Source organism: Canis lupus, chromosome 27 (assembly GCF_003254725.2).
Source record: "Canis lupus dingo isolate Sandy chromosome 27, ASM325472v2, whole genome shotgun sequence".
NCBI lineage: Eukaryota > Metazoa > Chordata > Mammalia > Carnivora > Canidae > Canis > Canis lupus.
In genome coordinates, this window is record NC_064269.1 from 12,748,804 (window position 1) to 12,762,907 (window position 14,104).

At 33.6% G+C, this 14,104-nt stretch overlaps 1 protein-coding gene across 3 annotated transcripts in view; it reads right to left on the reverse strand.

Annotated features, from left to right (window-relative positions):
• The window catches only part of CNTN1 (contactin 1), a 349,178-nt gene that overhangs the window by 67,473 nt on the left and 267,601 nt on the right, over positions 1 to 14,104 (reverse strand). For all 3 annotated transcript variants that reach the window (XM_025477273.3, XM_025477275.3, XM_025477274.3), the window contains one exon: positions 10,799 to 10,957. In XM_025477273.3, the coding sequence (XP_025333058.1) occupies positions 10,799 to 10,957 (159 nt within the window). The remainder of the gene's footprint in view (positions 1 to 10,798; positions 10,958 to 14,104) is intronic.

A 14,104-nucleotide genomic window follows, 5' to 3' on the forward strand; every position in this document is an offset into this window, starting at 1 on the left:
TAACGAAGGTAGAACTATCCAGTATCTTAAGCCGTCTTAAAATATTTCCACATGTGTTTTCAGTAATTAACCTACACATACATATGCATGTAAATACTTGTACATCACTTATCTGGAAAATTGTTTCCTTCAGGCTTGTCTATGACTCATTATCTTATTATTTAGGGAATTTTTATCTTTCAATGTAGATCATGAATATATAGCTCTTCAAGATGCTATATCCATCTCCACAGTAAATGCTAAACATCCCAGTGTCCAGATTCTGCCTTTTGACAAAAGGCTCAGACTAAGCCATGCCTCACTCTACCATAATTTTAACTCTCCTGGATACTAATTTTGGCATCTCTTCTTATTTGGTTATGAACTTGTTCTCTACATTTGACATATATTTTTGACTTTCTGATTAAAAGTTAGGCTTTGCCTTCTCATGTTTTCATTCTGCCTCTATATTTCCTATTTCTTCCACCCTTCCCTCACACCAAATCAGAATTTGCCTTACTTCATATACTGAGGGACTTCTTTAAGATAGTTGGAGGAAGGAAGGTAAAGTTTTAGTTGGTAAAGCGCTCTTCATAAGGAAAAGGGAAAAACAGAGCTGGATGTTATGACACTGGGTAGGGTGGCCCCTCTTCCCTTCTAGAGACCTTCAAATAGTTTTGAGCTTCCTGTGAGAGGAGAAGCTTTTATAGTAGTGGGTTGAATTATGCCTACCAAAAAGTTTTGCCTATGCCCAAGTTACCAGAACCTGTGAATGTAGCTTATTGGAAAAATGGTCTTTGTATAACCTTTCAAGTTTAAGACTAGAATTATATTAAGGATCTTGGGGTAAGATCATCCTAGATTATCTACGTGGGCCCTAAATCCAGTGACAAGTGTCCTTATAAGAGAATCACAGAGGAGAGACATGTGTAGGAAGGGAGGCTGCAATGTGACCACAGAGGCAGACGTTGAAGTGTTGTGGCCTCAATCCAAGGAATATCTGGAGCTACCATGAGTTGGGAAAGGTAAGGAATGAACTGTTTCCTAGAGTCTTTGGAGTGGGTGTATGCTGCTAACATCTGGATTCTGGATTCTGGCCTCCAGAATTATGAGAGACTAAATTTCTGTTGTTTTAAGCAACCAGTTTGTTACAACAGCCCTAGGAAACTAATACAGGGTTTTAAAGTCAGAAGGTGATGAAACTATTTGTGAGTTTGTGATTTTATGAGTTTGGGGGCCTAAGTAAAAACAGAAGGCTCAATGAGACAGTCCAACTTCTCCCCTCTTTCCTGTGCGGCAAAATCCTAGTGCCATTTAAATGCCTGAAAAATGCAAATGTTGGAAGCCCTCCAAAGGGTCTCTCCTGACAAGGGTATGGTATTCTCATGATGATCAAGTCTGCCTTGAAGATTTTTCAAGTAGCTAGGCAGTCAACAGGTATGGGCAAGTGTAGTTTGGGTCAAAACAAGAACTGGATGGATGTGCAGTCGAAGCAGCAGCTAATATACTGATTTTGAGCACGTATGAGGATCCAGTATGAAAATACCCCTAAATAAATGGAAGATCAGGTGTATGTTCAAAGAGTAGAATATCATAACTGACCACAAGAGTTATTTGGAGGAATGGTGAAAGGTAAAGAAGGAAAAGTCAATGGGGCTCCTTGTGTGGTGGGCTTTGCATTGCAAATGAGGTTATCAGTCCTTTGATTTCAATGACTGAGATGAATAAAGAAAGAATAAGTGAAAAACCTTGAAGTCACTACCATAAGATAAACACCAGCAACAAAACATTGGCTCAGGTATGCAAACAACTCTCTCAGAGGGGAACAAGAAGTAGATGGTAGTAGGATGGACTTCTCCAATGTGTCTTCTGAATGGGTAAAAAATAATTTGATAACTGTAAGTTAAGGGTAATATTCCCTACCACAATTGCTAAAGACATGGAAAGTACTCTTTTTAGAACAACAACAGCAAAATCATAATCATTCCTGTTAATATACATTGATGTCAGAACTTATGAGAATATAAATATCCAAAACAAACATGTTTGGTGTGTGTGTGTGTAAAAAAAAAAAATATATATATATATATATATATATATTTGGTTATGTTGTGGTTTGGTTATAATTATATATAAAATATAATTATATAATATTATATAGATTATATATATATGTAATAGCCCCTAAATAAAACCATCTATGTAAGAACGTAAGAGGCAGGAATAACTTAGCAAAAAAAATGACTAACATTTTCATTTTAGAAAAGTGTATCTAGAATTAAAAGTGGATCTTCTAGGGACACCTGGGTGGCTTAGTGGTTGAACATTTGCCTCAGGTTGTGATCCTGGGATCGAGTCCTGCATCAGGCTTCCTGTGGGGAACCTCCTCTCTGCTATGTCTCTGCCTGTCTTTCTGTGTCTCTCATGAATAAATAAAATCTTTTTTTAAAAAAGTGGCTCTTCTATCTGGCCTGTTTTCCTTCCTCTAGAATGGGGCAGACATCTGAATACTACATAATGAAAAAAGGATTTAAAAGGATTTCTTTCTCTTTAACTTTTTCCAGCTCCAAACTCGATGTAGGTAGCCCACACTAAAAATATTTCTTCTGCCTCTCCAGTTGTTTATTCATTTGTGGACATACACGTGTTTCTTCTACTTTTTACACATATTTTGGAATTTCTGTGGACCAAATATACCCAGCAGAATGTTTTGAAAATAGTATTACTTAATAAATATAAATATTTGTAACAAATATAAATAAAATATAAATACAAAAGTGATGCTTATTTAGAATAGACCATGTCTCAATGCAAGAAGCATAGCCTTATGTACAACAATCACTTTGTAGGCTCCTTCATCTCTGAATCATGTAGGCTACTGGTGAAAGACAAAGAGAGCACTCTTTCACCTTGCCCCACCACAAAATATCCAACACTCTATGGCTCTTATGCCTATATTCAGCCCATAAATTATCTTGACAGAAAGTACACTTCGTCTCAATCCACTTAATCTCTTTCCCACTCCCTTTAACCATGAGTTGATCCCTTCTCCTCCACTGCTACTGTATTTTACTTCTACTGTACATTTTTATTTGTTTTATTCTGGCTTTAAATATCTTTATAAGTGGATTTTTACCCCATGCCATCTCCTTCCTATTCCTTCAGGTCTGGTAAGAACTGGTATCCATATACTGGATATATTTTATTTTTCTAAAACCACCCATATAGAGAGTTTGGGAGCAGAGTTCAGCTTTCCTTTGGAAGCAGATTCATGCACCAAGTCAAATTAGAACAGTCAGGAACAGAGGGACTTTGTGTCCCCTCTCTTCAGCCAAGTACTTTGCAACTCGTTTATTATTCGTAGAGTCAGAAAGAGAAGAGAATACTTTGCACAATAGAGGCAAGTGCTAGGAATCAGGACTGGGTCTCAAGTTCCTGAGTGGGTCAGTTCAGAATCAGGCCATTTTTTTCTATAGATAATTTCAGTATTGAAAATCAGATCTTAACAAATAATGCCTGTCAGAGGCTTCTCTCTGTAAAAAAACATACTATTAAACTGATGGTTATTTAAATCTCAGTTTTATTTCTGAGTGTAAATCTCAATCAAAGGGATAGAGAGCAGGAGACATAGTACTTATGTTAAGCACTCAGGTCAAAAGACCCTCTTGAGAAGGTCTGATTTTAACAACCAGCCATAAACAGTAATCCATAGATTTATTTGCAAATATGTGGCATCTGTAAGGCTCAGAATAAAACCATTCTAACTACTCTTTGGAGGAAAAGAGAAGCAAGCCTCATGGGTATCCTAAGGCCAATAACTCACAGTACTTTAGTTGCTTGGCAACCGTGCTAATAGCACTCTGCCTTCAGACCACACGACTAGCTGTTTGAAAAGCTTCAGAAATAGCCAGAATGACCTCAGGACTAAAAAACCAAATTGTTTCAAGAATAATCGTAGGCAATATAACCCCACCTGTTCTAGATTCTTTGAAATTGCCTAAAGAATCCTGGTATTTCCTTAGAATTTAAAAACAATCAGAACTTTAGCTTCTTCCTTCTCAATCCAAAACCCAAGTATATGAAACTATCCAGAATCAATTTCGAGGTTTTAACTGATAAAGCAGATCTGTGTTTGAGAATGGAAAAGGGCATTTAAAGGCTTTTCACTGGCTCTCTGTTACCTTAGAGTCTCTAGCCCCAACTCATAGGTCTTCTGGCAGAACTTTGCAAGATGCCATAGGTTTGGCAAAGTTCTCTGAAGCAAAAGAGAAGCAAACTATGCTCTGGCATCCCAGAAGATATGATTCATGGATTCTTCTCTAAGGAAAATTTGAATGTAGCCTCATAAAAACCCAGAAATTCATATTGGAAATAAGAATAACAAAAACTGAAGCTACAGAAAGGAAAAGAAGAAAATACTAAATTCTAAAAAGTAAATATTCTACAATGAGCCTAGTGATTTTTTTCTCCATTTTTTTTAACCTATCAATGCAGCAAAGATTAAAAAAAGCACTAAATACTAAGCAAAGACATGGTAGAAGAGATACATACTGGTGGCAGGAATAAAAATTGTTTCTATCTCTCTACAGGGTAATTTTTAGGGTAGCTAATGAGTCTAAGCATGTTCACACTAAATACTTTAATTTACAAGTGTCTATTCTAAGGAAGTAATCCAAAGTCCAGAGAAATATTTATGTATGAAGATGTTAATTTGCAATTCTAGATTTCCATATGAATTTTAAATATAAAGACATTCTTCTTGTTTATTTTAGAAACCACACCCTAGGTTGGCTCTTGCAATTGATCCTCACAGCATGGTTTCTTAGGCCTCTTTTTGTTCAATCGCCTCCCATACACACACCCCATTACCAATAATATTTTATAATTTTTCTTCTCTAAGTAGCAGTGTAGAATCAAACCCAACATTCTAAATGCTATCTGTGTATCTAGTAGAACCTTGAGAATGGTGTCAAATTCCTTCTGTCTAGCCCCTAAAAAGTCCAAGAGAAATAAGATATAGTAGATTGTTTTACAGATATACAGTCTATTCTTTAATCTCATTATTCTAAATGAAATCTTTGGACTGCTGAAACTTTTTATCTTTGAAAAATATTTACTGAACATCTTAAATAATTACCTTCATAAAACTGACTTTAGTTCTGCACCTTCAATTTTTAGTCGGCATCACCAGAAATGAAGACTACATGATCGCATGTATTACAAAAAGTATTTTTCATTTCCACTTAGGATACTGTCACAAAGAACTTTACTTACATAACTAACAAAAATAACAGGTAAGACAATCTACAAAATAATCATTTTTTCAGAGCCTTTCAGAGGTTTGAGTTTATGAAGAAGTCTAATGAACTAAAGTCATCATAAGTAGAGCAATGAAGAGAGGAGGACAGAATCATTAATGTTCACAAGAAGAAAGCAGTCTAACTTTTCACAGATATTTTAAAGACAAAGTGTAGGTTGTCATGGCTGTATTGAATCCCCAGGAGCCCCCAGATCATGGAGTATCTGTATCCATAAGCCAATTCTTTTTTGTAGGACTTCACCAAGTATAATCAAAAAAGTTGGGAGCAGAACAAGAGAGCCGTGAGAGACCTCCCTCTGAGGCACAGACATCTCAGATCTGCTTCAGTCTAAGAGCAATGCAGGAAAATGCAGACTCTGCCACATGCACTGCAGGTCTTATACTGAATAAATGTGTGGCCATGAGTGTCTGGGTGAGTGGTTGGAGAGCAAAGACAGATCTGCCTCCCCAGAGAGGTACTAGTGCTGTATGTTTGCCAAAGTCTGATTGAACACAGGAGAACTGAGAACTTCTTCTACCCCCAGGAACTCTGGGCTTTAGACTAGTTATCAGACAACAGCTCTCTGGGGAAGAAGAAGGGAAGGGGAAAGAACCCTTACTGAGAGCTGGGCTAGAAGAGCAAGCTGACTTCTGATGGTAAGGATGGAAATCATTCAGATGTGAGAAGGTTTGACCTTACACTTCAATTTACTTGGCCCTCTGCTGCATTGAATCTAACTGCAAAGCTATCACCTTACCTACAGATTATATTGACAAAATGACAATTTGGAAAAAATGATATGCATTTTCCTGGGGATAAGTAATATTTACATTATGGTCTATTATTCTTTTTTACATAATATTTGGGCTTAAAAATTATCAAGGCATGAGAAAACAAAGAAATGTGATGCATTTTTAACAAAGGAAAAAAAATCAACAGGGCCAGACTTAAAGATGGCCCAGTGTTAAATGATCAGACAGGGATGATAGAATGACTACTATAAATATGTAAAAGTATCAAGTGGGGAAGATGCATAACTTATATAAACAAATAAGACATTTCTGTGGAATACTATGTAGGTAATATTAAAAGGAGCCTAATGCTGGGAACAAAAAAAATCCTAGGAATAAAAAGAAATACAAAACCAAAATCATTTTAATGAGATTTTCAACAAACTTAATATAGTGGAACAAAGAATCTATGAAAGTGAATACAAGTCATTAGACACTATCCAAACAGAAACACACACATTTCCATTATCCATGGAACACATCAAACAATCTAACATACATGGCAATATAGATCAAGAAAAAAAAAGAGAGAATGAGACAGAAGAAATACTGGAAGATATAATGACTGAGAATTTCCAGGTTAAGGAAGATATCAACTCAAAATCCAACTTGCCAGGAAACCCCCATCAAGATAAATATATTTTCATCAACTTAAAAGCAGAAATGAAATCTTGAAAATAGCTAGAGATAATGGACATATTAAATAAATATAGGAATATAAGGTAAAAATATTAGTTGACTTCTCATTGATAACAATGAAAGCAAAAAGATGAAGAAAGGATACTTTTGAAATGCTCAAAAAACACTTAGAACTTACATTCAAAAAATTATAGCAAATATGAAATGAAAGAACTTTTCTAATGTACAAGGGCTAAAGGTCTGACTCAGGAACCTTACACTCAGAAATATTTTAAAAGTTCTTAGGAAAATTATACTAGGTGGAAATCCAGTTGTATGTAAAGAAATGGAGAACCCATTCCAAAATGGAACTAAGTCCTTACTTGCACTTAATCTCTCTTGTCTCTCCAGTAAGTGCTTCTACCTTCTACTCAGATGCTAGAGCCAAAGTCCCATGAAGCATTCTCAATTCTGCCCTTTCCCTAAATCTCCATACCTGAGCTTTTAGAAAGTTCTGTTTTGCCTTCAAAATATATCTCAAACTCACCCACTCCTTATTCCCACTGCTATATATTAGTCCTAGCATGACATATCCCACCTGGACATCTCTCATCCTCCACATCCTCCCAGCTGTTCTCCATGTTTCTAGTTTTGGCCCTCCAAAAATCCCTTCCCCATACATCAGAAAGTGATTTTTTTCCCCTTCAAATTAGAAATTAGATTATTGCTCTCTTGTTTAAAAACTCCTTATAGGACCTACATGCCCCTGCATATCTTGTCATCCACTATTGCTATTTGCATAATGAACTACCAAATTGAGTGGCTGATGTCATTTTATTGTCTAATTATTTTTATACATAAAATTATTTATGATATATATTTTATGTATAAAATAAAAATTTTTACTGGGCCTATAACATATAGAAATGTAATATATTTAATATTATCTTAAGGGGACAGTTAGAAGCAAAGTTGTATTAGAGTAAGTATGGTAACTCAAATCCACAGAAAAAATGAGGATCGAAAATGGTAAACAAAAAGGTTAATATAACAAACTCTATAAATATGTACTTGCTTCCCTTTCTTGTAGCTTCTTTAGAAGACAGTAACAGAAGAAGTAACAGGTTTGAAGTATATATAGATGTAACATGTATAAAAATAACACACAGCACAAAAAAAAAACTGGTAAGATGCAATGGAGCTATCTAGGAATAACAATCTTGTATCTTACTGAAATTAAGTTAGTAAAAATACGAAGTCTATTCTAGTAAGTTTGGATATATCTGGCAAGCCCCAGAGTAACCATTAAATAAATATGTATGTATTTAAAATTCATTTATTTATATAAATTTTCATATATAGTATATGTACAGTAACCATTAACTATATATATATACACATATATATGTATGTATATATATATATATATATATATTCTTTAAAAACTGAAATACTACACTAGAAAATATTTACTTAATCCAAAAAAGAGCAGTAAAGAAGGAATAAAGGAACAAAATCAAGTGATACATTTAGTAACCAAAATTCAATAGATGGTTACCACTTATGAGCTGGGTGGGGGGGATGAGTGAAATTGGTGATGGGGATTTAGGAAGTCACTTTTATGATGAGCACGAGCTGATATATGGAAGTGTTGAATCACTATATTGTATACCTGAAACTAATATTACACTGTATGTCAAATAACTAGAATTAAAATAAAAGCTTAAAAAGTAAAAACTAGAAAAAAATGGCAGATATAAATTCAACTGTAAATAATAACACTAAATGTTAATGGATTAAAGAATCCAATCAAAAGGCAGTGGTTGTCAGATGGGATAAAAATTTAAGATGCAACCATGTGTTTCAAGAGAAAACCTACTTTAGATTCAAAGATACAAATATGTTGATAGTTGTAAAAAGACATAACATGTGAACTGGAACCATGAGTAATTTGAGGTGACTATATTAATATTGGAAGCACTCTTTATAAGGTGCAATGCCTGCAGCCTGATTCCTCTTCTCTAATGTTTCTCTTTAGCACTAATCACCATATGACTTTCTCTTCTTTTTCTTTTTTTAATTAAATTAAATTTTATTTAAATTCAATTAATTAATATATAGTATATTATCAGTTTCAGAGGTAGAGTTCAGTGATTTATTAATTGTTCATTGTCATCTTTCCTACTAGATTGTAAACGCTTTGAGGGAAGGACTGTTGTGTACATGTGTGTGATTCCTTTCTCTGTTTTGTTTATGGAGGGTCAGGTGTATATCCAGCATCTAGGACTGGTTCTGGCATACCATGGAGGCTCAGTGAATATGTGTTTAATACATGAGCTGTAAGAGCCCTGATCTGGGGGCTAGAGATAGAATAGTGAATAAAACAAAATCTCCATCCTTATGGAATTTACTTTCTAGTGGAATATATATATATTAAAAACTATATATATATATATTTTTTTAACGAAAAGTATAATTTTAATTGGTCTACCCAGTAAGTATACATAATTAATGGAAATGTTTACAATTATTATTCCTTTTTCAAAGCAAACAAAATTTTAAATGTGTTCATTTATTGTATTTTGTGTTCTCCGGTACCTATAATCAGTGTCAATTTGGCTAGATATATAATATTATCTATAGTTTCATCATTATCATCCATTTTCATTCTCTTCAGATAAATAAAACTGCCCATACTTTAGGTTTATCAAACATCTAAATGGTTATTTACATAATTTTTCAAGTGGTCTGATTTTGCCAAGCATATTTCTAGATAAGTCTTACATTTACCAGCATTATGTAATAGAAATATTTCATCTGTTTCTAACACTCATGTGTATTTTATATACTTATGTGGAGAAACTACTCAATATTACAATATATGCCAATCCTCATAACAGGCTTCAAGTTTATATTTGGTTCATTTACCATGATAGGACTAAATTACTAAAGAAAACTAAATCTAAGTTAAAACTTCTCAGTAGTCAATACAAATAAATCCCATCACCTTAAGACAAAGCAAAAATGAGGGCAGGTTTGGGATATTCTGGGATTAATTTTTTTTTTCATTTTTAAAAAAGTATAAAAACATTTTATTCATTTTTGTCTTTTTTTCTTCCTTCTGGTGTCTTCATTATGTATCTAAAATAAACTCTAGCAATTATAAGTTTGTTTAAAATAATGTCAAAATGACAAACAGAAGCAGATATTTTATCAAAAGGATCATTTATCTTCTTTGATGTTATAAGAGATAAACTACCATGCGATGTTATAGGCTAGTCAAGACAAATGTCACAGGTAATAGTTACAGACAAAGGAAGGCACCCACTCACTCATTTATTTTTTTCTGATCAACTTTTAGAAAATTGTAATATAAGAAAAAAATTAAAATCTAAAACTTCCTTGAAGATTCATTTTGAGGAAGCTCAAAGCAGTTAAGATCATCTTTGAAAAGCAAAGGTTGGGGCAGCCCAGGTGGCTCAGCAGTTTAGCGCTGCCTTCAGCCCAGGGCCTGATCCTGGAGACCCAGGATTGAGTCCCATATCGGGCTCCCTGCATGGAGCCTGCTTCTCCCTCTGCCTGTGTCTCTGCCTCTCTCTCTCTCTCTCTGTATCTCTCATTAATAAATAAATAAAATCTTTAAAAAAAAAGCAAAGGTTATATGGTAATATGAATTGGGTTATTAAAGTAATATTTATAATCAAAGTGGCTTTTAAGAAAAGCAGAACTCTAGTATCTATACAATTGTAAAAAATGGATCATAAATAAAAAGCTATAGATGTCATTTGCCAAAAAAAGATCTCCCAAGGTTTTTTCCTAATAAATCTTAGAATTACACATAACTTAAATTAGAAAAGCAGAAAGCCGCTCTTTGCTTTCCCATTATAGATACAGACACACTGCCTCTTCCCCTGCAACTTTAAAATGTCTACATTCCTTGGGGTTTCCTTTACTACCAAGGCACTGGGATACTTAAAAAAAAAAAAGAGTTTAAAAATAAAAAAGCACGTCAAGGTAGATGATGAAATCCTTAAAGAGTCCAGATATTCATTTTTGATCAAAGAATTCATTTAAAAATATTTACAAAGTAATTGGACAAATGAAACTCACCTGTCTTTGCATCTTTCCAGTCATCTGAAAGAATAGTCTTGGTCTGAATAGTATATTTAGATATAGGACTGTGATTGTCTGAGCCACGGCTCCAAGTAAGTGCCACAGAAGTCGCTCTAATGTCTTCTATTCGCAGACCACCTGGAGGGCCTGGAGGGCCTGGAATAAAAATTTGGGAACTGAATCAGTGAATCCCAGCTAGTGAATTAAGTGCACGGTAAAATACAAAATCATCTTCTTTGAAATTTATCTAAAGGACATTTATATGATATAATCAGTGTTACAACATTCCTTTTAAATATAAACTATAAGAGGTGATAATAACAGTATTTATGGTCTTCACTGAATGATTTCACGGTGTTTCTTTTTAAGTAAAGAGATAAATGCTCTCATTTAAAATGGCATTATTATTCAAGGTATGTATGACAATCTTTGGCTCATAAAATGGATACACATGAAAGTCTTTGACTTATAAAAGGAATTTGACATTACCAGGACCTAACAGGTTGTGGCACAGCACAACTTCATAAATGCTGGATGAATGTATAAATCTGATATGGTAGTACAATTCAGTCTAGATAAGAGAGTAGTTAGATGTTTCACTGTGCCTCCCCCAAATGGAATAAATACTTTTTTATAACCCTAAGTGATTATATGTAATTAATTTTACTTGGAGTAGAAAATTTTGGGAATGACTATATGTATCATTTTGGATAATAAATTTCATGTTATTACAGTAATGTGCATAAATAATATTCAAAGAAATATTTCTACTTCTATAAAATGTAGAAAACAATTGTCAACTCAGAGATATGCCAGAAATTCTCTAAAACATCATACTGAAGAGTCTTAGGACAGATAAATTATTAATGTAGAACATAAAACAATGTTAAAGATAGCTTTTCATAGATGCTTCCTTACTCAGAACCAATATTATTCAATGAGAGCACTGTATCTGGTAATAGAAATGAAAAGATAAATGAGACATAACTCTCCAGTTTTGAAGAGCTCTTTGTCTTGAAAAGGGTATAATGGACTAGCAAATAAATAAGTATAATTGGAAGTGATAAATGCCATGATAATGGGATACAAGATATTTATACCTTGCAGCACAATTTCTTGTTTTCAAAAATGAGAAAAACATCGTTTACATGGTACAGTGGCATTCATTGCTTACTTACAGTGCTAAAGAAGTTTCTCAGTTAATAGAGACACCCTTTAATAGACATTTCAGAAAATACTATCACTCATTTTCTTTGCACCAGAAAGGGTCCATCCCCAACTAAATTAGGCATATTAAATATAATTGCAACTTTGGTAAAATGATATCTTTAGTGTTTCATATTGAATATAGTTGTAAATAAGACATTTGTTTTTATTTCTTAGCTAAATATAAATGCTTTACTATTTTTTTGTCAAATCAGATGCTAAGCCTATATGGCTTTTTTTTTTTTCTCCAAACAGGTTTTGATCTTTGCAAAGGTGTAGACAATTTCTGTGTGGGTGATCCCAAGGGGGAAAAGGTGTAGGCAGATTCACACAGATATATTACTGCTAATATTAAAATAACACAAGACACATCCTATTGATGATAGTAAATTTTATTATTTGGATGTATATAACATATAAATAGAAAGATAAATAAACTTTTATAAATGTTAATCTGTAATAATGTACTTATATTTGTTGATGTTAATTAAAAGTAAAATATACATCATCCAGAATAAATGAAAATAGACACATATGTAATATAGAACACATGCAATATTCAGAAAGAAAAAACTTTTCATTACTTCATTACTCCACTTTCATCATCCAAAGTCAATGAATACTTCAGAGTATTAAAACTTAAAAATAGAGATGAAAAATAAAGGAAATTATTTTTAAAAGGAAGGGAAGGTCATGTATTCAGATACTTTTTTCTGTGCACAAAAGTATAGAGAAAATGCTAAGAGGAATTTAAGATAAGATTGCCATAAGTCTTTAAACCATTAAAGTGTGAATTATTTGCCTGCTGTTATTCTCTGAAGTTCTTGGAGTGGCAAATGAGTAATATTTTAAAAGGTCAGACTAGAGTTGGATGTTATGAATGTATTTGTTGGAAATACTATATGCATAATTTCACTCAGTCATCCAGTCATGGAAGAGTAACATTGTTGAGCAAAATATTCTAATTTCCTTTGTCCATTTTTCCCCTTCTGATATATGCCTGACTTCTAATGGGTTTTTAATAAATATTTTAGTGAATACATAAGTGCATGTATCACAATTGAATTTCAGATAGTTCTTTTTTTTTTTTTTTTCAGATAGTTCTATAAACATAGCAGTCACCACAATACAAGCTCCATACTTCCGTTTGCCTGGAATACCATCATAAAGAGGTGAAGTTAAGAGAACAAATGCAAAGGTGTTGGTTAATATCCTCAAAACCCTGGTGTGGCAATGTTACCTAGTAATGCAGAGCAGACCTATCCATCTAATAATCAATTACAAATATCTCCTGGAAAATACCTGAGAGAAAAATATTATTAAAGGCAGATATTTTAGAGCTTAAAATAGGCTTGACTTAAAATTTTGTGACTTGATTTATCTTGGGCAAATTTTTCAAATTTATTAAGTTTCCATTTTCTCATCTGTAAAATAGGAGTAATAAAAATTGATGATGTAGAATTGTTTTTTTAGGATTGAAATAATATCTTTTAAGGAATGTAATGGTAGACCTGGTCCATAGAAAGCCCTCAGTAAACTAGCTATTAAAAGTATTATTGTGTTTATTCCTGTGAGAGCCTTCTAGGCATCTGAGCTACTTAGCAGGAATAATTATTAGTATTTGTTAATAATTGGGAGGGATCTATTCATCAGATTGTTTATTTACCACTTGTTTTCATTTAAGAATAAAGTGTTTTCTGATAAATTTGTTGAAGATGAGGAAAAGTTGGGAATGTGAGTCCCTTAGTTTATACTAAGAAATCGAGATGTAACAAAAATGGAGGAGTGGTACTATAGAGACAAGCTTGCACAGCCTGGGAGTTCAACTCAGGGCCGGTATGTACTGTCTCCCAGAGGAAGATTTTCAAAGCAGTGTAGCAGATACCACTTGTTCAGTTTTTCTGTTCAGAATGGAGAAAACAAGTATTACAGTAGAAAAAAAATAAATGCAACTACTTGCTCCTCAGCACACACACAAAAAGGCATTAGGAACTGATCACCCATGATTATCCGTCATCAATGGGGGGAAAAAAAAGCAATACATGATTCTGAGTCTGAGTCCTTCCTCTCTCCCTTTCTCTCTTTCTCTTTCTTTGC